Genomic DNA, 27,224 nt, shown 5'->3' on the forward strand with positions numbered 1-27,224 from the left:
GTATTGTGATTACAGGCCTGTTGTGCTGCTGCAAGTAAGAATTTCATTGTTCCGTTATCGGTACATATGACAATTAAACACTCTTGATTCTCGACAATCACAGAAACACAGAATCTTTACCTGAATTCCTCTTAGACTTGACGCCCCCATGTAAAGAAATACTCCATACAAAACCGGCATTGGTATAAACTAAAAGAGAGACAAAAATATATATTTTTCTTTAATGTAGACAAGCAACTGCAGATGCAGGTTTGCTAAAAAGGACACAAAGTGCTGGAGTAACTCAGTGGGTCAAGCAGCATCTGTGGTGAAAAAAGATAGTTGAGGTTTCGGATCGGGACCCTTCTTCAGAACTAGCACCTCATATTTTGCTTGGCTGCTTTCAACCCAACAGTATAAACACTGAATTCTATAATTTTAAGTAACTTCTACTAACACTTCCCTCCTCTTCTCCCTTGGCCCCTTCCTCCACCCTAATCATTTAACCAGTTCCACAGTTCACCGCGTTGTATCCCTCTTGAGATCACACCTTCCCTAGCCAACAATGGGCCTACCAAGCACCACCCTGCCTGAGGTCATTTGTTGCTGGCCCTGATCGAGAGGTTGGAGTTAGCATCAAGCAGAAAATTTGGGATGCGGGTAGCAAAGGTACAGCGGTTATCATGGGTGATTTTAATCTACATATAGATTGGGCCAACCAAATTGGTAGCAGCGCTGAAGAGGAGGATTTCCTGGAATGTATACGGATGTTTTTTTAAATCAATATGGAGAAGAACCGACTAGATGGCAGGCCATCCAAGACTGGGTATTGTGTAACGAGGAAGGATTAGTTAGCGATCTTGTTGTGCAAGGCCCCTTGGGCAACAGTGACCATAATATGGTGGAATTCTACATTAGGATGGAGAATGACACGGTTAATTCAGAGACAAGAGTCCTGAACTTAAAGAAAGGAGACTTTGTAGGTATAAGACAGGAATTGGCTAAGATAGACTGGCAAATTATACTTAAAGGGTTGACGGTGGAAATGCAATGGCAAGGATTTAAAGACTGCATGGATGAACTCCAAAAATTGTTCATCCCTATCTGGCGAAAAAATAAAACCGTGGCTAACGAGGGAAATCAAGGATAATGTTAAATCTAAGGATAAGGCATATAAATTGGCCGGAGGAACTCAGAGGAGGACAAAGGGGTTAATTAAGAGGGGGAAAAAAGAGCATGAAAGAAAGCTTGCAGGGAATATAAAAACTAAAAGTTTCTTTAAATATGTAAAAAGGAAAAGATTAGTGAAGACAAATGTAGCCCTTACAATCAGAGACAGGTGAATTTATAATGGGAAACAAAGAAATGGCAGAACGGTTAGAGTAATTTGATTCTGTCTTCATGAAAGACACAAGCAATCTCCCAGAAATACTAGGGGACCAAGGATCTAGTGGGAGGGAGGAACTGAAGGGAATCCACATTTGTCAGGAAAAGGTGTTAGGTAAACTGTTGGGACTGAAGGCAGATAAATCCCCGGGGTCTGATGGTCTGTATCCCAGGGTACTCAAGGACGTGGCCCTAGAAATCGAGGATGCATTGGTGATCATTTTCCAATGTTCTCTCAACGCTGGATCAGTTCCTGTGGACTGGAGGGTAGCCAATGTAACTCCACTTTTTAAGAAAGGAGGGAGAGAGAAAACAGGGAATTACAGACCAGTTAGCCTGAAATCGGTAGTGGGGAAGATGCTTGAGTCGATTGTTAAATATGTTATAGCAGCGCATTTGGACAGCAGTGACAGGATCAGTCAAAGTCAGCATGGATTTATGAAGAGGAAATCATGCTTGACTAATCTTCTGGAATTTTTTGAGGATGTAACTAGTAGAATGAATAAGGGAGAGCCAGTAGGTGTGGTGTATCTGGACTTTCAAAAAGCCTTTGACAAGATCCCACACAAGAGATTAATGTGTAAAATTAGAGATGGTATTGGGGGTAGGGTGTTGACATGGATAGAGAACTGGTTGGCAGACAGGAAGCAAAGAGTAGGAATTAACAGGTCCTTTTCAGAATGGCAGGCAGTGACTTGAGGGGTGCCGCAAGGCTCGATGCTGGGACCACAGTTGTTTACAATATATATTAATGACTTAGAAGAGGGAATTAAATGTGACATCTCCAAGTTTGCGGATGACACAAAGCTGGGTGGCAGTGTGAGCTGTGATGAGGATGCTGTGAGGCTGCAGGGTGACTTGGATAAGTTGGGCGAGTGGGCAAATGCATGGCAGGTGCAGCATAATGTGGATAAATGTGAGGTTATCCACTTTGGTGGCAAGAACAGGAAGGCAGATTATTATCTGAATGGTGTCAGATTAGGAAAAGGGGAGGTGCAACGAGACCTAGGTGTGCTTGTACATCAGTCACTGAAAGTAATCATGCTGGTACAGCAGGCACTGAAGAAAGCTCATGGCATGTTGGCCTTCATTGCAAGAGGATTTGAGTTTAGAAGCAAGGAGGTCCTACTGTTGTTGTACAGGGCCCTGGTGAGACCTGACGTGTTGTGTGCAATTTTGGTCTAATTTGAGGAAGGACGTTATTGCTATTGAGGGAGTGCAGCGTAGGTTCACCAGGTTAATTCTCGGGATGGCGGGATTGACATATGATAAAAGAATGGGTCGACTGGGCTTGTATTCACTGGAATTTAGGATGAGAGGGGATCTTATAGAAACATATAAAATTCTTAAAGGATTGGACAGGCTAGATGCAGGAAATTTTTTCCCGATGATGGGGGAGTCCAGAACCAGGGGTCACAATTTAAGAATAAGGGGTAGGCCATTTAGGACTAAGATGAGGAAAAACTTTTTCACCCAGAGAGTTGTGAATCTGTGGAATTCTCTACCACAGAAGGCAGTGGAGGCCAATTCACTGGATGGTTTCAAGAGAGAATTAGATTTAGCTCTTAGGGCTAAAGGAATCAAGGGATATGTGGAAAAAGCAGGAATGGGGTACTGATTTTAGATGATCAGCCATGACCTTATTGAATGGCGGTGCTGGCTCAAAGCTCCGAATGGCCCACTCTTGCACTTATTTTTCTATGTTTCCATGATTGGTCCTGGTATTTTCTTGCCTCCAATTCTTCACCCCCACCCCCAACTTTCAGATTAAAGAAGGGTCCCGACCCGAAACACCACTCATCCATGTTCTCCAGTGATGCTGCCTGACCCTTGAGTTACTCCAGCACTTATTTTTCTTTCATTTTAAAGCACTATAGTTTATATTAAAATGTTGCACTTGCATTTTTCAACATCAATGTACATTAGTAACTTGTAACATTTCTCTGTTCCATGCCTGAGGGAAGGAAGTAAACTTGAGTTATACTGCTTTACATCCAGTACATTAGGATCTCTAATTATGAAAGTCATTTTTGGAAGTGTGAAAAGTTCATTAATCTCAGCAGAGAGCCATCTAATTAATACTGTTGTGAAATCACTCCCATCAAATAGAACTATCTAACTAGTTGTCCAGTCAGTATCTCATCTCCATTCACTGGGAATGTCTGCACAAAACCAGAGCCAGAAATACTAATATGGAATTTATACTTCAGAAACACAGCGCGGAAACAGGCTCTTCGGCCCACCAAGTCAGTGCCGACCAGCAATCACCCCATACTAGCACTATCCTGCACACTAGGGATAATTTTACTGAAGGCAATTAACCTTCAAACTTGTACATCTTTGGATCAATCCTGACTATGGGGGTCGGCTGAATGGAGTTTGTACATTTCCCCTGTGATCGCTTGGGTTTTCTTCAGGTGCTCCAGTTATAATAATAATAATAATAATAATATATTCCTTTATTCATCCCACACCGGGGAAACCAAATTTGGTTTCTTCCCACATTCCAAAGACGTGCAGGTTTGTAGGTTAATTGGCTTCAGTAAAATTGTAAATTGTCCCTAGTGTGTAGGATAGCGTTAGTGTAAGGGGTGATCGTAGGTCAGCACGGACTTGGTGGGCTGAAGTGCCTGTTTCCTCGCTGTATCTCTAAAGCCTATAGTCTAAAGTCATTGAGATTACCTGTAAAACGGAGGTCATGAAGACAGATGACCCCATGAGGATGAAGATCATGAGGCCAGTTACCCTTTGCTCGTGGATACCCAAGAACTTTGGCTGTTCGCCAGGTGCCGAGCATTCTGATTCCAGCTTCAGACTGTTGACGTGGGATATCGAGAGTACCGTGGCCGCAACAAACCAGGGCAGGCCCATGATGGAACAGATCCCAAGCATGATGGACATTACAAACAAATCCAAATGGTAACCACACCCTTTCTGTAAAACAACGGAAACATTACAGAACGTATCAAATAGCAAATCATTATAAGGGTTTGGAGCTTCTATGGTATCTTAAATAAGGATGAAAACTGTTTAAAATGACAAGATAAAATACATTGAGTTTTACACTCTACAGCTGTGTACATGACATAGCACTTGTGTAAACAATAGACAAATTTGTGCTGATCACATTTTGGTTTAGTTTATACAGCATAGACACAGGCCCTTCACCCTACCGAGTCTGCACCGACAAGTGATCACCCATACACTAGTTCTATCTTACACACTAGGGACAATTTACAGAAGCCAATTAGCCTACAAACCTGCACGTTCTTGGGGAGTGGGAGGAAACCGGAGCAACCCACGTAGTAACAGAGAGAACATACAAACTCTGTACAGACAGTATCCATAGTCAGAATCAAACCATGGTCTCTGGCATTGTAAGGCAGCATCCCTACCGCTGCGCCACTGTGCTAGCCTATCTAGGTTGAGATAAGTGTGGACAACTCCCATCGGGCAACGTTCTTATCTACTGTGGAATTGTAGATTTGTGGGCGGCATAAAACCCTTCTTCAACCCAACAATACGAATAATGAATTCTCCATTTTTAGATAACTAATCAACAACCCTATCCCCCCTTTTAGGAAGAGATATACAGTGTGGAAACGTGTCCTTCGGCCCACTGAGTCTGTGCTGACCAATGATCGCCGTACACTAGCATTATCCTACACACTAGGGTCAACTTACAAATTTCACCAAAGCCAGTTAACCTAGCAACCTGTATGTCGTTGTAGTGTGGGAGGAAACCTGAGCACCTGGAGAAAAACCTCGTGGTCACAGGGAAATCGTGCAAACTCCATACAGACCGCTCCCAAAGTGGAGTAGGTTTTTTCTGGGTGTCCCGGTTTCCTCCCACACTCCAAAGACATGCAGATTTGTAGGTTAATTGGCTTTGGTAACATTGTAAATATTGTTCCTAGTGTGTAGGATACCGTTAGGGCTACCGGATGATCATTGGTCGACGTGGACTCGGTGGGCCAAAGGCCCTGTTTCCACACTGTATCTCTAAAGTCTAAACTATGGATTTAAAAATAGTGGCTGACACAATGTGCTGGAGTAACTCAGTGGATGCGGCGGCATCCCTTGAGAACATGGATAGGTGACATTTCTGGTCGAAACCCTTCTTGATCTCCATTTAAAAATAATACTTCTTAACAGTCACGACTTGTTGAAAGATTGTGGAAATGCACTGACCTTCAATTTATGTTCCTTTCTATTGATAATCACCGCAGTAATCTGCTGATCCATGAAGACTAGTATGGTACAAAGCAAAGCTGGTATAAAAGCAGCCAAAATTGTCCACCACGGATTGGGGCCCACAGGATTAATCAACCAGCCACGGTCATCTCGCGTCGGCTGAATAAAGAAATGATGAGAAAAATCTTAACCAAATAATGTATTCTCAAACATCACTTAAATTCTAACAGTTTCTCATCCATTCTTTATGTAAGTGCTTTGTTTTGGACATGTTTTGTTAAATGTTTTGTACATTTACGTTAGTAAATAGAATTTCGGAGAATAATTCTATTGTCTTACAATTGATAATGCAGGGTTAAGTAGAAAAAAAATTGCTCTCTGATTTAAGTTACAAGAAAGATCCTTAAACTAAATATCCTTAAACCGTCAACATCTATCTGCTGTCATTGAATATAAAATACTGCATGAGATCTCAATCTGTTCTGTAAACGCAAAATAAGTTTATTAAGTAAAAATTTAACATCTAAATACATACATATTTCATACATAAAGTACAGCATAGACAATCCATTTGCCCCAAATGGTTTAAAATGTTGTTCATGTTTCACTTGTGTTATACATGATGTTTGAATTGTAATTCCTCAAAAGAGAAAATAAACATTTTTTAAATGATGAAGGCAGAGTCAAGGTATGAGGGGATGAGATAAAAAGGAACTGCAGATGCTGGTTTATACCAAAGATAGAAACAAAGCGCTGGAGTAACTCAGCGGGCCAGGCAGCATCTCTAGAGAACATGGAGAGGTGGCTTTTCGGGTCGGGAAAGGGTTGGTCTGATGAAGGGTCCCGACCCAAAATGTCACCCATGTTCCCCACACATGCTGACTAACCAGCTGAATTACTCCATCATTACTCTACCTAATTTGAGGAAGGACATTCTTGCTATTGAGGGAGTACAGCGTAGGTTCACAATGTTAATTCACGGGATGGAAGGACTGTCATTTGATGAAAGAATGGAGCGACTGGGCTTGTATTCACTGGAATTTAGAAGGATGAGGGGATCTTACAGAAACATGTAAAATTATTAAGTGATTGGACAGGCTAGATCTAGGAAAACTGTTCCCCATGTTGGTGGAGTCCAGAGCTAGGGGTCATAGTTTAAGAATAAGGGGTAGGCCATTTAGAACTGAGATGAGGAAAACCTTTTTCACCCAGAAAGTTGTGAATTTGTGGAATTCTCTGCCTCAGAAGGCAGTGGAGACCAATTCACTGGATACATTCAAAACAGAGTTAGATAGAGCTCTTAAGGCTAGCGGAATCCAGGGATATGGGGAGAAGGCAGGAACGGGGTACTGATTGTGGATGATCAGCCATGATCACATTGAATGGTGGTGCTGGCTCGAAGGACTGAATGGCCTACTCTTGCACCTATTTTCTATGTATCTATGTATCTATGTATCAATTTGTGTCTTTTTTTAAAACATGCATCTGCAGTTCTTTGTTTCTGAATAAAGCAATGAAGCTACCTAAAGAAAGCAAGAGGGAGGGATTATCTTTGGATTGCTTCAGCTTTGAACTAGCAATGGTGGGATTCAGCAATTGGCCAAATGACCTCTTTCTGTGCGGTTTGCAGTTTTGGTGAATTTTGTAGAAGGCAATAAAGTCAATGCCCTGCCACAGCAACTTGAATTGTATACAATACCTTGAAAACACTGGGGACCTGGAGCTTTGGTGACGGAATCCCCAGACCGTAGTCAATTAAAACCATCGTTAAAATACTGAGAAAGACAGCGAAGTCACTGATTGACGACCGCACCTGTGACAAGTAGATAACATTCATGACTCAGTCTTTATCAAGAATCAATCACTTAGCAGATAAAAGTGTAAACAGGTGGTTAAACTGTCCGTTTAATTCTGTAAGGAATGTGTTCATGTCCAAACAAATAGTAAAACTGAAGTAAAAGGAAATCATGGATAGACGCAAAGATTTCCAGTGTGCTTTCGTCATGTAGTCCAGATTAAAGGTGGTGTTGGACCACCAGTTGCCGGAAAATCGGAGGTGGATCTGCATGTTCAAAGAATCGTAACACTGCATTGACAGAGCCATTACATGAACACAAATTACACATCCTGCACAACTAATCAAATGGGGAATCATTGCATTAAATGGGAAACTGAAGTTACGCAAATGTTATTGGCATCAAATACAAGTTCTAAAACTGTATCGTAGCAGAGTAATTTCTTTTGTATGAAGCATACAAACATGAATTTTAGATGTTCCCTATTAATAGCTTGAGGACGTTGCCAGGACTCGAGGGCCTGAGCCATAGAGAGATGTTGAGAGGCCAGTACTTTATTCTTTGGAGCACAGGAGGATGAGTGGTGATCTTGTAGAGGTGTATAAAACCATGAGAGGAATAGATCAGATAATGCATAGACGCTTTCGCCCAGAGAAAAGGAATCGAGAATCATAGGACATAGGTTTAAGGTGAGGGGGGAAAAGATTTAATAGGAACCTGAGGGCCAACTTTTTTCCCCACATAGGGTGGTGGGTATATGGAACGAGCTGCGAGAGGAGGGAGTTGAGGCAGGGACGTTCACAATGTTTTAGAAGCATTTAGACAGGTACATGGATAGGATAGGTTTTAAGGAATATGGGGGAAATGCAGGCAGGTAGGACTAGTGTAGATGGGGCATGTTGGTCGGCATGGGCAAGTTGGGCTGAATGTCCTGTTTCCAGGTTGTGACTCGATGACTGCGGCCCCGCGGGCGGTCAGATGTAAAGCATCCTATGCTGGAGAGAACAGTACTCCAACCAACCAGGAACAGCACACAATTACGCTTCTTTTGTGGCACTACAAGCTTGCATCTCACAAGTGAAGCTTCCAGTGCAAAAAAAGCCACACAACATTTATTTTGCCACATTCATGACCACATCAACGCTATTATTAGCACTTCATTGTTTTATTTTGAGGTTTTATTTATTTCCAAAGGACTGCAGTTCTACTGATATGCACTGGATGGCAATGTATTCTGTATGAGAGAATAAAAAGAGAGAGAGAGGGAGACGTACAGAATGGAAATAGGTCCTTCGGCCCAACTTGTCCACACCAACCAACATGCCCAATCTATATGTCCCACATGCCTGTTTGGCCCATACACCTCCAAACCTATCCTATCCATGCATCCGTCTAAATGATTCTTAAACGTTGCCATAGTACCTGCCTCAAGTACCTCCTCTAGCAGCTCGTTCCATATACCCACCACCCTATGCATTAAAAAAAAGTTATCCCTCAGGTTCCTATTAAAGTTTTTTCCCCCTCACCTTAAACTTATGTCCTCTGGTTATCAATTCCCCTACTGGGCAAAAGACTGCACATTTACCCCAGATCTATTCCTGTCATGATTTTGTACACCTCTATAAGCTTACCTCATCCTCTTGAGCTCCAAGGAATATAGTCCTTACCTGCCCAACCTCTCCCTATAACTCAGACCCTCCAGTCCTGGTAAGATCCTTGAGATATTAATTGGAAACATCATATCTAAATATTATTATAGTACCTGCCTCAACTACCTTCTCTGGCAGCTCGTTCCATATGCCCACAACCCTGTGTGTAAAAAAGTGACCCCTCAGGTCCCTATTAAATCGTCCCTCCCTCACCTTGAACCAATGTCCTCTGGTTCTTTGATATCTGAAGCCAAAAATGAATCACAAAGTCCTCATTGTGCTTTTGTGTTTTCACTTGGTATTATTCTAGTGAAAAATAGCTTAGACGTTTTAAGCTTCTCTAAATTAGAGACAATTCGCATTTTCTCAATGGCAACTTCACCTCGAATCAAAATCTAGCTGTGAAAAACAAAATGACGTACCTTGGTAGGGAAATAGTGGCTTGTCTTAAATTGTTTCAGGAAGTGTGATAAGGTGCAGGTGGAAAAGAACAGTATTATTGACCAGAACAAAACATCGGGAACATAAGGACCATGGTGACCACAGGCTGTTCCAGAAAACGTTCCTTGAAATTGGATACACTCCTAAAACAGAAAATTATTATATTGTCAAGATCTCACAGCTTAAAATACCAGGGAGATTTGTAAACATAGCTGTCAAGGTACTCACGTTAACATGCCTACAATTCCACGTATAATTAGACAACAGCATGGAAACAGGCCCTTCGGCCCAACGAGTCCGCGCCGCCCATCGGTCATCCGTTCACTCTAGTTCTATGTGTTCCACTTCCTCACCCACTCCCTGCACACTAGGGACAATTTACAGGGGGGGCAATTAACTTACAAACCCCACAAGACTTTGGGAATTGTTAGGAAACTGGAACACTCAGAGGAAACCCACGTGGTCACAGGGAGAAGGTGCAAACTCCTTACAGACAGCACCTGAGGTCAGAATCGAACCTAGTTCTCTGGCACTGTGAGGCAGTGGCTGTACCAGCTGTGCCACCCCTTTGTTGAAATAACCCCTTGTCTACTTGGCCATATTGCTATGACATTGGCAAATACTTCCAGCAGAAAAAAATATTCTGAAGGATAGCCAAACAGAAGAAATATTATCTTTTGTTTAATGAGATGGGTCAAGACAGAAATAAGAGAGATGTGGCAGGAGTGGCAAGCATTGGGCCTGTTTATGTTTAACAACGTGAAAGATTCAACAGTGGAATCCCCTCTTTAGACTTTAGAGACACAGCGTAGAAACAGGCCCTTCAGCCCCCCGTGTTCGCGTCGACCAACAATCAACCAATTCTAGACTACACACTCGGGGCAATTTACAGAAGCCAATTAACCTACAAACCTCTATGTCTTTGGGATGAAGGGGGAAACCGGAACACCAGAGAATCCCACAGGGTCACAGGGTGAATGTACAAACTCCATACGGATAGCATCTGTAGTCAAAATTGAGCCTGGGTCGCTGGCATTTTAAGGCAGCCACTCTACCACTAAGCCACTATGTCACCATCTTGATTTTTGTCCCTTTACTATTCAATGGTTTGTCATTATCATCACATGTACTTGGGCACAGTGAATGGGTGATTGATGGTCGGCATAACTTGATGGGCTGAAGTTTCCAACCTGTATCTCTAAACTAAACTCAAAGCAGATGGCAGTATAAGGCCATAAAACAATATCCTCCATTTATTTAGCGATATCATTGTACATAGAGTAAAGAGTCACACAGTATGGAAACAGGCCCATCAGCTCAACTTGCCCACACCTAACAACAATCCCCATCTACATTAGTCCCAACTTCCTGTGCTTGGCCCATATCCCTCTAAATCTATCCTATCCATGTACCTGTCTAAATGTTTTTTAAACGTTGCGATAACACCTGCCTCAGCTACCTCCTCCAGTAGCTCGTTCCATATACCAACCACCCTTTGTGTAAAAACCTTACCCCTCGGGTTACTATTAAATCTCCCCCCTCCCCCCCCCCCCTTACCTTTAACCTATGTCGTCTGGTTCTCAATTCCCCTACTCTGGGCAAGAGACTCTCCAATCTATTTGGTAGGTCAGAAGGGTGGGTGGTTCAAAAAAATAACGTTGAAGATATGTATCCGGTAATTACATCAATGGTTTTTTGGGATTATGGAACAAGCATAGGTGAGGCACCTTGGTCATGGGCGAGTTGGGCTGAAGGGACGTTTTCTGTGCTGTAAGACTATGAGAGTCAGGGTGACAAAACCTTTGTTAAACACGTAGATTTTATGATGCAAGGGAGGTGGAGAGGCAGAGAAGTGGAAATCTTTAAGGTACATGGATAGGACAGGTTTAGGGGGATACTGGCCACACGCAGGTGAGACTAGTGTAGATGGGGTATCTTGATCAGCATGGACAGGTTGGGCCGAAGGGCCTGTTTCCATGCTGTATGACTAATACTCTACCACAGTTAGTAAAGCATTGAATGCAAGTAGTTTCAAAGCAAACTTACCGACAGAGTCAAATTTCCCCATGGAATTCCTGTCGCTGTGATATTATTGTTACTCCAGTACTCCACTGTCTTATTGCTGGGGCTTTGTGGTTCCAAACAAATGCAGCTATTAACAAAAAAGAGAGTGATCTTAGAAAAACCAACACAATTGTCTTCTTTATTGGAACAAGAAATATTCGTTAGTCGACCCTTAAATTGCAGTATTCATTCTCTAATATTTTACGACAATTGTTTCATGCTCAGATTTAATCACAGGTTAACGCTCAATATTTCAGTTTAGTTTAGCTTTAGTTTAGAGATATAGCATGGGAACAAGCCCATCGGCCCACCGAATCTGCGCCGACCAGTGATCAAACCATACACTTGCACTATCCTACACACTAGGGACAATTTTCAATTTACAGAAGCCAATCAACCTACAAATCTGCATGTTTTTGGAGTGTGAGAGAAAACCCGAGGACCCAGAGAAAATCCATGCAGTAAATATGGTCAGAATTACCCAGAATGTTCGGCACTAACAACTAGTATGAATGTGGCCAATAGAGAGAACAAATATGCATGACCAGTACGTGAGAAGAAACGCAAGGTGAAATAAACTCTGAAAGCTTATTTGGGTAAAATGTTTTCTTTTCAATTTCCTGACAGCTAATCTAAAAACAACATGTGTTTAACACCACAGAAGAGCTGTAGTGTAAATCCTACACTATTATTAACATGTTGCTAACAAAATAAGGATTCTCTCATTTCGCACAATAAACTATCCACAGGTGAAACGGTTCAGGGCAAGTTTAATTATACATGGCCCTGGGGAATAACACTTCCTTCAACAAGCATAGTTGCTCCATGCAATGCAGAGTTAGGACTTGTTATTTTAATTTTGCTTTGAGTTGAGGTTGTGCTGCTACAAGGAAGGCAAATGATGTATGTTGACTTGGTGTAGCTTTCACAAGGCATTAGTTAAATGGCTGAACAAGACACCAAGATATATGCAAGGGCAGCACAGTGGTGCAGCTGGAAGAGCTGCTTTCTCACAACGCCAGAGATCCAGCTTCAATCCTGAACGTGGGTGTCCTCTGTGTGTGGAGTTTGCACGTTCTCCCTGCGGCTGCATGGGTTTCCTTCAGGCGCTCCGATTTCCCCCAACATCCCAAAGACGTGCAGGTTTGTAGGTTAATTGCCCCCTAATTGATCCAATGACATTTAACCTCCCACAGTGCCACACCTCACACATGCCTGGATTAAATTTCATTTAACAGATTCTACAGAGACAGGCTGAGAAATTTCAAATGGAGTTTAATCTGAACAAGTGAGAGGTTGCACTTTGGGAGGTCAAATGCAAGGGTAAATATACAATTAATGGCACCACCCTTAACAGTATTGATGTATAGAGGGATCTTGGGAAATTGGCAACACAAGTACAGTAGATAGAGTAGTAAAGGCGGCATTTGGCAAGGTTGCTTTCATAGGTTGGGGCACTGGGCATAAGAGTCAGGAAGTCATGATGCAGCTTTATAGGGCTTTGTTTAGGCCACATTTGGAGTATTGTGTGCAATTATGCTCGTTCCATTACAGGAAGGATGCGCAGGCATTGGAAAGGGTGCAGTGGAGGTTTAACAGAATGATGCCTGGATATGGACCCTTTACCACTGGCAAGTTTAGCAATCATTGCTTTTCCTAATTGCAACAGTGAAGATGGTAGTACGCTTACAATGGTACTTCCACAGCTGTTGGGCAAGGAGTTCCATTACTTATACTCAATGATGGTAACGTAAAATTGTGAACGGGTGAACGGGTGATCGATGGTCAGCACGGACTCAGTGGGCCGAAGGGCCTGTATCCACACTGCATCTCTAAACCAAACTAAACTAAATAGTGTCATTTTAGCAAAATGTAATATTTGTCAATCAATAGGCAAAGTCAAATTTCGGAGTTAACAACAAGAAATGTATGTTTTCTTTTGGAATAGTGATGATAAAGTTCCATTATCACTATCTGTGTACCTCCTGGTTCAACATTTTAATGATTTCTTTGTTACGATTGAGTTAACAAACGTGGTTCACTGACAAATGCAGGAGGGCAGCACGGTGGCACAGCGGTAGAGTTGTTGTCTCACAGCACCGGAGACTCAGGTTCGATCCTGACTATGGGTACTGTATGTACGGAGCTTGAATGTTCACAGTGTGACCGCGTGTGTTTTCTCCCATTGCTCCGGTTTCCTCCAACACTCCAAAGACGTACAGGTTTGTAGGTTAGTTAGCTTCTGTATATTTATAAATTGACCCTACTGTGCAAGATAGTGACAGTGTATACAGGGTGATCGCTGTTCGGCACGTACTCGGTAGGCCGAAGAGCCTGTTTCCGCGCTGTATCTCTAAAGTCCAAAGGCTATCCGGGAGCATTCTCCTGAGATGCTGCCTGACCCGCTGAGTTCCTCCAGCACTTTGTTTTTATTAAGTAAACTAGCAACTGCAGTTCCTTATGTCTAAAATGTTGTGCCTCCAGGGAACTATCAGGTGTAATGCTGGAGGGGAGATTGCAAGGTCAGGAGATCTCTTACACTTTTAGACTCAGGTCCTAGCATGCTCAACCTCCCCCTATTGCTCAGGGCCCACAGGTCCTTGCAAAGTCCCCGTAAATGTCAGTTTAGTTTATTATCAGGTGTACCAAGGTACAGTGAAATGTTTTTTCACAAAATGCTGGAGTAACTCAGCAGGTCAGGCAGCATCTCGGGAGAGAAGGAATGGGTGACGTTTCGGGTCACGACCCTTCTTCAGTCTGAAGAAGGGTCTCGACCCGAAACATCACCCATTCCTTCTCTCCCGAGATGCTGCCTGACCTGCTGAGTTACTCCAGCATTTTGTGAATAAATCGATTTGTACCAGCATCTGCAGTTATTTTCTTATACTATGTGAAATGTTTTTTGTTGGGTGCTAATCAGTTAGCGGAAAGGTACTGTAATACATGATTATAATCGAGCTATCCACAGTGTACAGATACAGAATAAAGGGAATAACATGAATAACGTGTAGTGCAAGATAAAGTCCACAAAGGTCCAATCAAAGATAGTCCGAGGATCTCCAATAAGGTAGATAGTAGCTCAGGACCGCTTTTTAGTTGGTGATAGGATGGTTCAGTTCCCTGAAAACAGCTCGGAAGAAACTGCCCCTGAATCTGGAGGTGTGCATTTTCACACTTGAATTGAATTGAATACATTATAGTCACATGTGGCAAGTCACAGTGAAATTCTTGGCTTGCATACCCAAGGTAGGCAAATAGTCACCACGTAAAGGGCGCTTACTCCTGTACCTCTTCCCTGATGGGAGAGGGGAATGCTGGAACAATGACTGAAAGAGACTTACGAGTAGTGTGTCAGCTGCTCCAGGCGAATGTTCATGTTGATAGGGTACGTCTCACCGAGATGATACAACTTCTCGAGGGCCTCGTAGATAAATATGATGCAAATAAGGGAGGCAAAGGCTTCCTCGGTGAAGCGGGTGATGTAACAGACCAACGAGCTTGCATCGGTTGCCACGAGAATCAGGCAGAGAGTGGCGGTCCACAGCCCAATGCACGTTCTCAGAGACAGGTAGGATAAACCGTATTCCCTATTATAAAAGGTGATGATGAGGAGATGACATAACAACATTTTAACAAGTCATTATTTTTTTGACAATTATTAACCATTTAAAATCGTTTGGCCTCTGTAAATTACCCCTAGTGTGTAGGCAGTGGATGGGAAAGTGGGATAATGTAGAACTAGTGTGAACGGGTGATGTGATCGATGGTCAATGTGGACTCAGTGGGCCGAAGGGCTTATTTCCAGTCTTTATATTGCAATCAATCAATGCCTCAGAATTGGTAGAAATTGACCAAAAAGACACAAAATGACAATGGAAAATATGTGCAAGAGTAGGTCATTTGGCCCTTCGAGCCAGCACCGTCATTCACTGTGATCATGGCTAATCATCCACAATCAGTACCCCGTTCCTGCCTTCTCTCCATATCCCTTGACTCCGCTATCTTTAAGAGCTTGATCCAACTCTCTCTTGAAAGCATCCAGAGAATCAGCCTTCACTGCCTTCTGAGGCAGAATTCCACAGATTCACAACTCTCTGGGTGAAAAAGTTTCTGCTCATCTCTGTTCTAAATGGCCTACCCCTTATTACATTGAAACATAGAAAATAGGTGCATGAGAAAGCCATTTGGCCCTTCGAGCCATTCATAGTGATCATGGCTGATCATCCACAATCAGTAACCTGTGCCTGCCTTCTCCCCATATCCCTTGATTCCACTAGCCCCTAGAGCTCTATCTAACTCTTTTAAATTCATCCAGTGAATTGGCCTCCACTGCCTTCTGTGGCAGAGAATTCCACAAATTCACAACTCTCAGGGTGAAAACGTTTCTTCTCACCTCAGTTTTAAATGGCCTCCCCTTTATTCTAAGACTGTGGCCCCTGGTTCTGGACTCCCCCAACATTAGGAACATTTGTCCAGCATCTAGCTTGTCCAGTCCTTTTATACATCTCTATAAGATCCCCTCTCATCCTTCTAAACTCCCGTGAATACAAGCCCAGTCTTTCCAATCTTTCCTCATATGGCAGTCCCTCCATCCCAGGGATTAACCTCGCGAACCTACACTGCACTGCATCAAATAGCAAGGACATCCTTCCTCAAATTAGGAGACCAAAACTGTACACAATTCCAGATGTGGTCTCACCAGGGCCCTATACAACTGTAGAAATACCTCTTTGCTCCTATACTCAAATTCTCTCGTTATGAAGGCCAACATGCCATTAGCTTTCATCACTGCCTAGTGTACCTGCACACTTACTTTCAGTGACTGGTGTACAAGGACACCAAGGACTCGGTGTACTTCCCCTTTACCTAAGCTGACACTATTGAGATAATAATCTGCCTCCTTGTTTTTGCCGCCAAAGCAGATAATGTCAAATTTATCTACATTATACTGCATCTGCCATGCATCTGCCCACTCACTCAACCTGTCCAGGTCATCCTGCAACCTCCTAACATCCTCTTCACAGTTCACACTGCCACCCAGCTGTGTGTCATCTGCAAACTTGTTAGTGTTACTTCGAATTCCATCATCCAAATCATTAATATATATTGTAAATAGTTGCGGCCCCAACACCGAGCCTTGAGGCACTCCACTAGCCACTGCCTGCCATACTGAAAAGGACCCGTTTATTCCTACTTTTTGCTTCCTATCTGCCAACCAATTCTCTATCCATGTCAATACCCTACCCCCAATACCATGTGCTCTAATTTTGCTCACCAACCTCCCGTGTGGGACCTTATCAACTTTTATTCTTAAACTGTGGCCCCTGGTCCTGGACTCCCCCAACATCGGGAACATGTTTCCTGCCTCTAGCGTGTCTAATCCCTTAATAATCTTATATGTTTCAATAAGATCCTCTCATCCTTCTAAATTCCAGTGTTTCCAAGCCCAGTCCCTCCAAACTTTCAACATATGGCAGTCCTGCCATCTCGGGAATTATCCTCATGAACCTACACTGCACTTCCTCAATAGCAAGAATGTTAAATTTGGAGACCAAAACAGCACACAATACTCCAGGTGTGGTCTCACCAGGGACCTGTACAACTGAAGGATCTCTTTGTTCCCATTTTCAAATCCTCTTGTTGTGAAGGCCCACATGCCATTAGCTTTCTTCACTGCCTGCTGTACCTGCATGGAATGCTGGAGTAACTCAGCAGTTCAGGCAGCATCCCTTGAGAACATGGAGAGGTGACCTTTTAGATTGAGACCCCTCCTCAGACCGATGGGTCCCAACCCGAAATGCTTCTATCCATGTTCTCCAGTCCCGCTGATTTACTCCAGCACTTTGTGTCCTTTTGTGTATCAACGAGCATCTGCAGTTCTTTGTTTCTACAAAGCACTGATTATTTCAGTCATTCAGCACTGACCTAACTCGTCCATTCAACCAAGATGCCCATCTCTGCCATTGTACATTCTCCCTGTGACCACATGGGTTTTCACCGGGTGCTCTGGCTTCCTCTCACACTCAAAAGACGTACAGGTTTGTAGGTGAATTGGCTTTGGTAAAAATTGTAAATTGTCCCTAGTGTGCTGGACATGGCTAGTGTACGGCGTGATCGAGGGATGGTGCGGACTCGGTGGGTCAAAGGTCCTGTTTCCGTGCTGTATCTCCAAACTCAACCAAACCCGTGCAGCAACTTGAAGCCTGTCATTGAGATACTTACTTGCAGAATTTATAGAGTATTTTTTCAAACACCAAGACAGGCCCTGTGCTCCCTAGGATTGTGAGTGGTTGCCCAGCGAACAGCGAATATGCAATGCCAGTCATTGATGCTCCAAACAGAGACTCCATGGCACTCTAGAAACAAAAGAATAATTTCAGTAAATCATATTGACATAGAACGCACTGATAATTGTATGGTGGAGGCGACGGCTGGAGGCCCTGCAGCAGCCTGGGGCTCGCCTGGATCGGGCACCACTCCAGGACACCGAGCGCACGGACCAGAGGAATTAAAAACTGCCGCCAAAACCTGGCAACCCTTGCATGCGGTCTCAGGGGACCATTTCGATGCTCTTTGTACTCTCGGCAATTGTGTTTGGGTAAGGCCATAGTTTCCTGAACTGTTGGGGAAAAAAAAGAATTTCACTGTACATCTGTACATGTGATAATAAAGAACCATTCAACCATTGGATGGATGTGGTCCTGTAGTTTGCTGTGCAATTCTTTTAGTTTAGAGATAGAGCATGGAAACAAGCCCTTCGGCCCACCGAGTCCGAGCCGACAAGCGATCATCCGTTCACACTAGTTCTATCCTACACACTAGGGACAGATTAGTGGCCAATTAACCTACAAACTCGAACCTCTTTGGGATGTGGGAGAAAACTGGAGCACCCGGAGAAAAACAACGTGGTCACAGGGAGAACGTGCAAACTCTGTACAGACAGCACCCGAGGTCAGGATCAAACCCAGGTCTCCAGCGCTGTAAGGCAGCAGTTAGTGGGCCACTGTGCCACCCACTAACACACCAACATTCAAAGAATCTCTAACAATCCAAGTTTGTCCAAACTCCCCTTATAACTAAGACCCTCCAATCATAAGGAATAGGAGTAGAATAAGGCAATTCGGCCCATCAAGTCTACTCCACCATTCAATCATGGCTGATCCATCTAACCCCATTCTCCTGCCTTCTCCCCATAACCTCTGATAGCTGTACTAATCAAGAATCCATCTATCTCTGCCACAAAAATATCCACTGAGGATAATCCAGGGATCATTGCGGTAAACCTCTTCTGCACCCTCTCCGAAGCCTCCACATCCTTCCTGTAATGGGGCGACCGGAACTGCCAAGATTTCTATGGGACAAACAATTGCCACAGGCATCTCTGCCATGTGAGAATGGGGGGTAGACACAAAACGCTGGAGTAACTCAGCAGGACAGGCAGCATCTCTGGAGAATAGGAATGGGCGACATTTCGAGTCAAGACCCTTCTTCAGTCTGAAGACCCGAAACGACACCCATTCCTTCTCTCCAGAGATGCTGCCTGTCCTGCTGAGTTACTTCAGCATTTTGTGTCTACCTTCGAATTAAACCAACATCTGCAGTTCTTTCCTACACATGTGAGAATGGGGTTTGTGGACTCAGTGAGAGCTGTTGGGGTTATAAACAGTTCTCAGGAGCAGCAACCTGCCGTAACTGCGGAAGACGTGTAATTGCATCCATTTTTCAATCAAACAGGCCGACAGCAAATATGGGAACATAGAACCGTACAGCACAAAAACAGGCCCTTCAGCCCACAGGGTCTGCACTGACCAGCGACCATACAATACACCAGCGCTATCCTACACACGAGGGGGAGGGGTGAGTGGGGGGGGTGTTGAGGGAGGATGGAGTGGGTGAGTGGGGGGGGGTTGAGGGAGGGTGGAGTGGGTGAGGGGGGGGTTGAGGGAGGATGGAGTGGGTGAGTGGGGGGGGGTTGAGGGAGGGTGGAATGGGTGAGTGGATGAGTGGGTTTGCATGGAGGGTTGCCGGGCAGGAGAGATTTGGACCCAACAGGTCCATGCCCATCTAGTCACCTTTAAATTTTGCCCTTCTCACCTTAAAGTTATGCCTTCTAATATTTGAATTCTTCCATCCTGTGGAAGAAGGATGCCTCTCATAACTTTATATTCCTCTATCGGGTCTCCCTGCAATCTCCAGCATTCCGGAGAAAACAATCCAAGTCTGTCCATCCTCTCCCTGTAGCTGATACTCCCTAATCATGGTATAATTCTGGTAATAATGTAAAGAATTTTCAAAGCATAATAAATCCTTTGACTACTGAAGCAAGGGCTGCACGTGGGGCTGAGAGGAGACACATTTAAAATGCTGCATGTTGCTTTCTGGTCTGCTGACTAGAAATAAATTACGTGTAATTAAATAATTACCTTCACCACAAGTGCTGCAGCAGTTCGAAAAGATGACCCATATTTCTCAAGGGCAACTGGAGATCAACAATAATCAATGGTCTTGCAAGAAATCTCATTTTCTGAAATAAGGGCTTTCCCACAGCTCACAATTAATCTAAAATATTTACCGCAGTCAACTTGTCAACCAAGTTCAGAAAGGAATGTAAAAATATTAAACCAAAAAAAAACCATGGAATAAGAATGTTGAAACTTTTGATCAAATGAAGCGATTGACACACAGCATGGAAACAGGCCCTTTGGATCAAGCCAACCTTCAGTCACCTGTAAACCTCTATATACTGTAAACTGAACCCTTCTATGTCCTATACACTTGGGGCAATTTACAGAGGGCCAATTAACCTACAAACCTGCATGTCTTGTGGATGTGGGAGGAAACTGGAGCACCTGGAGAAAACACACAGGGCACAGAGAGAACTGCAAACTCCACACAGACACCACCAGAGGTCAGGGTCAAACCTGGATCATTCATTTTAGTTTAGTTTAGTGATACAGCATGGAAACAGGCCCTTCGGCCCACCAAGGCCACGCCGACCATCGATCACCTGTTCACACTAGTTCGATATTATCCTATTTTCTCATCCACTCCCTACACACTAGGGGAAATTTACAGAGGATAATTAACCCACAAACCCGCATGTCTTTGGGATGTGGGAGGAAACCAGAGCAACCAGAGGAAACCCACAAGGTCACAGGGAGAATGTGAAAACTCCTCATCTCCTTTCCAAAGGTACGTCCTTTTATTCTGCGGCCATGGCCTCTGGTCCTTGGCTCTCCCACTAGTGGAAACACCCTCTCCATATCCACTCAATCCAGGCCTCTCACTATTCATGTTGAACGACCAACGCCAACAAATATTACAAATATTATTTTGTGCAAAGAGAGCCTTACGATGCAACCTTCTGTAGCTTCACCCAGGAGACCGCCAAATGTAATGACCGGTGACATACACGCACAGTACAGGAACAGGAACGAGGCTACACACTGCAGGTTGAAGGCATCTCGAAAGTCACTCCAGAAAAATGGGATTTTCCTTTTAATGTCTTCATATAATCCACCAAAGAGCCTGGTTGTAGAGAAATCAAAAGACGTTTCATTAAATAGCATATAGATTAAAAAACATCATCTTCACTCAACTACCTCCTCATTCCATATACACATACCCTCCAGTTTGCCCCTCGGGTTCCTATTATATCTTTCCCCTCTCACCTGCAACCTATGCCCTCTGTCAATAGTCGTTTATTTGTCACATACACATAAATGTGTAGTGAAATTAAACATTACCCGCAGTTCAACAATAAGACCAATAAGAATAATCAATAAAAATGCAATAACACATAGTCATAAACTAACACCAAACAAAAGAAACATTCATCACAGTGAGTCTCCTCCAGTCCCTCCTCACTGTAATGGAAGGCCAGAATGTCTTTTTCTCTTCCCTGCCGTCTTCTCCCGCGGTCAGGCTGTTGAAGTTGCCACATTGGGGTGGTCGGGGCTCCCGACATTGAAGCCCCCGCCGGGCGGTGAAAAATCCCGCGGCCTATTCCAGGCCGCACCGGATGGTGAAAGGTCTGCAGCGGGCCGACCCAAGCCCCGCGATTCGGGGCGGGCGAAGACGCTGCCGCTGTCGCTGCTGGAGCTCCCAATGTCGGCCCCCACCCAGGGGCCTGCGGGCTTCCGATATCCACGCTGCCCGATTCCAGTATCTTGGGGGGATGGGGGGGAAGACTCACGCTATCAATTTCCCTCAAGATTTTATACACCTCTCTAAGATCACCGCTCAGCCATCTGGGCTCCAAGTAATAAAGCCCTAGCTAGCCCCGACCTCTCCCTGTAACTTAGGCCCTCGAGTCCTGGCAGTATCCTCGTAAATCCTCTCAGCCATCTTTCCAGCTTAATTATATCTGTTTAACAGGAAATTCAAGATGGGTTTAAAATCACGAATTGGGACATTGTAATTTGTCAAATGCAGAAAAGATTCAGGAGTGATATCTCTAATCCTGAATGTCCTGACTCTAATATCTTGGTTCCACAGTATAAATAGATGCTCAGAACAACTAAAGCATCCAGACCAAGAAAATACGAAGATGTATCTCTAAACTAAAAAGTTATGGTGAGCAAAAAGGTTACGTTTAGCAACACCACTGTAGTATTCACTCAAACAGTATGGGATTGAAGCACGTAAAATACAATCATCTTAACATGAATGGTGCCTTCACCAACCTCCCCGTTCTCTGTAACTCGGGTCCAGTATGCTCATCATGTGGCTCGGAGTCACCGTGAGCTGTGGTTCCATTCGGTATTCCTGGAATCTTTCGTTTTTCCTGCCCAAGTTATGAAAGAATAAAAGCACATTGAGGTTCAAGATCCAAGAGTAAACAATATTTCAAAGCCACTTGGACAGGTGGATGAGGGGGATGGCCAAACGTGGGCACGTACGCAGACCTAGCTTAGTTGGGGCATCTTGGCCTTGGTCAAGAAAGTAAAGTCTCAGGTAAAGTAAAGGAACTTACTGGACTGAGATTGCCACAAGAGATAGGATGCTCAACACCCAGATAGGTTGAGGCAGGTACAATAACAACATTTAAAATACTTTTGGACAGGTACATGGATATGAAAGGTTTAGTGGGATATGGGCCAAACGCAGGCAGCTGGGACCGTCGTAGATGGGATATCTTGGCTAGATTGGAAGAGTTGGGTTGAAGAGCCTTTTTTCATGCTGTATCTCTAGACTAAACTAAACTGGCACAGGTAAATGGCTAGGTATTAGCCAAACACGAACAGGCATAAATGGGACATCGTGGTGGCATGGACAAGTTGGAAGGGCCTGTTTCGGTGCTGTTTGGACTATGACTCTAGGACATCATTGGTCCGTACACATACCTGGGAAGGTACACTCTTTGGTGGTTCTATCCGGATTGAGGGATCCCACTCTCCCGGTGGGAGTACAGTCACTTGATCGAGAAACTCATCAACACCAGCCACCAGATCATTCCTGTCTTTTGCTTTGTAGGCAACGTCATGAAATACCTACAATATATACACAGAAAATAAGAACCAATTACACATGACATCCTCACACACCAGTTAGCAGGAATTCCACCATTGCAACTTCAGTCTAATTTATTCTGAACAATAATTTACTGTTTTGCTAAAGAACAATAGGGCAGCAAGGTGGTGCAGCGGTAGAGTTGCTGCCCTACAGCACCAGATACCCAGGTTCAATCCCGATTACGGGTGCCGTCTGTACTGAGTTTGAACGTTCTCCCTGTGACCATATGGGTTTTCAACAGGTGCGCAGGTTTCCTTCCACACTCCAAAGACATAAAGGTTTGTGGGTTAATTAGCTTTGGTAAAACTGTAAATTTTCCCTGGTGTGTCGGACAGTGCTAGTGTATGGGTATACACTAGTGTACTGGTGTACTGGTCGGTGCGGACTCGGTGGGCCAAAGGGCCTGTTTCCATGCTGTATCTCTAAAGTAAACTAATGTCTAAAGATCACATGGGAATTATTCTGAAACTGCAAACAAGATCACGTTAGCATCTAATTCAAGTGCAAAGTGTGTGTTGAATGAATATTGCACTTTTGTGGAAATATGGTGTGTATTTGTTCATCATGAGTATCTAAAAGTATGTTCATTAGTCACAGGAGCAGAATTAGGCCATTCGGCCCATTGTGTCTACTCTACCATTCAATCATGGCTGATCTATCTTTCCCTCTCAACCCCATTCTCCTGCCTTCTCCCCATAACTTTTGACAACCTTATTATTCAAGAATCTGTCAATCTCTGCTTTAAAAATACCCAATACATTTTATTTATTTCTATTACAATTCTCCTGCTATGTATTTAAACTTAAATGAGTGATTTCCCCAAATCTGATTTGTCCGTCGCAATAACTCTTGGCAATTGACATAAATTTTGATAAAAGTATCTGAAACTTCTTGCATAAAAGGTTGTGGAGGAATGGATAAGACACAGGGGGTGGCTCAGTGATGTAGAGCTTCTGCCTTGACACAGAGCTTATTCCCCCCCCCATGCCAGAGACCCGGGTTCAATCCTGACTACATATGCTGTCTGCACGGAGTTTGCACATTCTCCCTGTAACCACGTGAGTTTTCTATATCTCTGGAGAACATGGATGGGTAACGTTTCTGGTCGGGACCCTTCTTCAGATGTATTATTGCTGGATTGGCTATACCAAATCCAATGGCATCACATCCAACAAGACAGTTTGGTAAAGGGACACAAAGTGCTGGAGTATCTCAGAGGGTCTGAAGTCTGACGAAGTATCTCGGCCTGAAAAATATTACCCATTCCTTCTACCCAGCGATGCTGCCTGACCCACTTACTCCAGCATTTTGTGTCTATCTTTGGTTTAAACCGGCATCTGCAGTCCCTTCCGACACATAATCATCTCTGGAGAACATGGATAGGTGACGTTCTGGGTCTAGACCTTTCCTCATATCCAACATGGAGATACGTGGGCTGGTTCAAACTGAAGCAAAGCCGTGTTAAACACAGACCTGTTTCTGGAAGAACCAGGAACATATGGCCCTTTCCATTTTTGGATTTATACAGGCATAAAAATGTGAAGCCAAAATGAAATTAAATGACCATCCCTCCATTCTTGTATAATTTTTATTCTACCCTCCCATCCGCCAACATTATTAAAACTATGCATTCTTAAAAATGCGACTATAATTACATTAGCCGACTATTGGGAAAACCTTTGTCGGCGTCAGAAACTGTGTGTACTGCCGAGGTTAGGTCTGCTGTATGATTAAACCAGGATGAATGCAAAAAAACAAAGCATTTCATTGTACCTAGGTGTACACGTGACAATAAATTATCATTGAATTTACAAATGATCAATGATCAAAGTGCACAACAGAAATAAGAACACACACAATTAAATCTTTTGTATAACTTTAGAATCGAGCACTTGCCTCATCACTCATCAGTGTTGCGATGGACCTGCCAATTTCATGATACTGAGGACCCTTACCAAGGGGACCCAAGAGAATAAACAAAAATCTATGTGGAGGAAAGAAACAGGAATATAAGTACTGGCACTCCCCGACTCATGCGCCACAGGCAACTTGCGTAAAGTCACATTTACTTAAACAATTCTGTAATCAGTCCCTAGTGCAGTTTGTAATTTCCACACCACTGCGATCATTCAAGTTTATAAGTTCATAAATTTCAGGGGCAGAATTAGGCCATTCATCTCATCAAGTCTACTCCGCGATTCAATCATGGCTGATCTATCTCTCCCTCTCAACCCCATTCTCCTGCCTTCTCACCATAACCCCTAACACCCTTATTAATCAAGAACCTGTCAATCTCCACCTTAAAAATGTCCATTGATTTGGCCTCCACAGCCCTCTGTGGCAATGAATTCCACAGATTCAACACCCTCCAACTAAACATATTCCTCCTCATCCCCTTTCCAAAGGAACATCCTTTCATTCTGACGCCATGGCCTTTGGTCCTGGACGCTCCCACTAGTGGAAACCTTCTCTCCTCATTCACACTATCCAGTCCTTTCATTTGTTTACATCGGCAAACAGCTAACAATGGCGATGGTGCTTACCCAGAAGGCCACATGCTGCAGAAAGTGTCCCAGATGCAGTGGGTCACCACTGAGATGGGGATTCCGACGTAAGTAAAATCTGACTTACATAAGGGTTCACAGAACAAACAATTACGTAAGTCAGAGAATGCCTGTGTTAGGAATAAACGTCATCCTACAAAAAATGTAGAACGTCGAACAGTGCAGCACAGGAACAGGCCCTTCGGCCCACAATGGCAGTGCTGGCTCAAAGGGTCAAATGGCCTCCTCCTGCACCTATTTTCTATGTCTGTGCCCAACATGATGCCAAGACTATCTCATCTGCCTGCAAATAACCTATATCCCACCATTCCTTGCGTATGCATGTACCTATCCAAAAGTCTCTTAAACACCACTCTTGCATCGGACTCCCACTACTACCTCAGGCAGCCCATTACAAGACCCACTGGAGGGGGGGGGGTGGGGGAAGGGGGGGAGTAGGTGCAGGAGGAGGCCATTTGGCCCTTCAAGCCAGTACCGCCATTCATTGTGATCATGGCTGATCATCTACAATCAGTAACCTGTACCTGCCTTCTTCCCATATCCCTTGATTCCACTAGTACCAGGGCTCTATCTAACTCTCTTTTAAATTCATCCAGTGAATTGGCCTCCACAGCCTTATGTGGCAGAGAATTCCACAAATTCATAACTCTCTGGATGAAAAAGTTTCTTCTCACCTCAGTTTTAAATGGCCTCCCCTTTATTCTTAGACTGTGTCCCCTGGTTCTGGACTCCTCCCACATTGGGAACATTTTTCCTGCATCTAGCTTGTCATAGAACTACCCAATGAATTCACTTAATAAATCTTTGTCAAGCCAATTGATTGAATGAAAGATTCAGCATGCAAACAGCCGTTCGGCCCACTGAGCCTACGTCGACAATCGATCACCCGTTCACCCTCGTTCTATGTTTTCCCACTTTCTCATCCACTCCCTACACACTAGGGACAATTTAGAGAAGCCAATTAACCTACAAATCCGCACGTCTTTGAGATGTGGGAGGAAACAGAGCACCCAGAGGAAACCCACGTGGTAACAGGGAGAATGTGCAAACTCCACATAGACAGCACCCACGGTCAGGATCGAACAAGGGTCTCTGGCGCTGTGAGACAGCATTTCTACCACTGCACCACTGTGCCACCCCCCATTCTCAGTCTTTATCTTCAAAGGAAAATAAATTAAGGATCTTTAATTTTCCTGATGGGTATTAACTATATTTTCCATTTTCCCCTAATCTTTGGTCACTTTTCAAGATGTTGACCTCCTAAGTGTGAACTAGTCAAGTTTACACACATTTAATATAACTGCTACTGAGACACAAAGTGCTGCAGTAACTCAGGAGGTCAGGGGTGGATAGTTGACATTTTAGGTCGGGACCCTTCTTCGAACATTGGATAGGTGACGTTTAGGGTTTGGACCAGTCTGAAGAAGGGTCCCGACCTGGTACTTCACCTATCCATGTTCTCCAGAGATGCTCCAAGTTACTCCAGCACTGAGTGTCCTTTTGTGTAAACCACCATCTGCAGTTCCTTGTTTCGACATTTTACTTAATGAACCTGAACCTGTCTTTTATGTTGTAAAAATATTAACTGAACACCTTTTTGTGAGAAATATGTGCAAACAAAGCTGATTTGTCAAACC

General features: G+C 43.8%; 1 protein-coding gene across 2 annotated transcripts in view; it reads right to left on the bottom strand.

Moving 5' to 3' along the window:
- Positions 1-27,224, bottom strand: part of LOC144595911 (sodium-driven chloride bicarbonate exchanger-like) — a 122,691-nt gene that overhangs the window by 16,884 nt on the left and 78,583 nt on the right. For both annotated transcript variants that reach the window (XM_078403809.1, XM_078403810.1), the window contains exons 10-21: positions 24,920-25,007; positions 22,855-23,001; positions 22,195-22,295; positions 20,863-21,037; positions 17,732-17,865; positions 14,851-15,096; positions 11,492-11,597; positions 9,427-9,588; positions 7,259-7,372; positions 5,557-5,718; positions 4,048-4,299; positions 121-189 (exon numbers count right to left, since the gene is read on the bottom strand). In XM_078403809.1, coding sequence (XP_078259935.1) covers positions 121-189; positions 4,048-4,299; positions 5,557-5,718; positions 7,259-7,372; positions 9,427-9,588; positions 11,492-11,597; positions 14,851-15,096; positions 17,732-17,865; positions 20,863-21,037; positions 22,195-22,295; positions 22,855-23,001; positions 24,920-25,007 — 1,756 coding nt within the window. The remainder of the gene's footprint in view (positions 1-120; positions 190-4,047; positions 4,300-5,556; positions 5,719-7,258; positions 7,373-9,426; positions 9,589-11,491; positions 11,598-14,850; positions 15,097-17,731; positions 17,866-20,862; positions 21,038-22,194; positions 22,296-22,854; positions 23,002-24,919; positions 25,008-27,224) is intronic.

Source organism: Rhinoraja longicauda, chromosome 8, assembly GCF_053455715.1.
Source record: "Rhinoraja longicauda isolate Sanriku21f chromosome 8, sRhiLon1.1, whole genome shotgun sequence".
Classification (NCBI taxonomy): domain Eukaryota; kingdom Metazoa; phylum Chordata; class Chondrichthyes; order Rajiformes; family Arhynchobatidae; genus Rhinoraja; species Rhinoraja longicauda.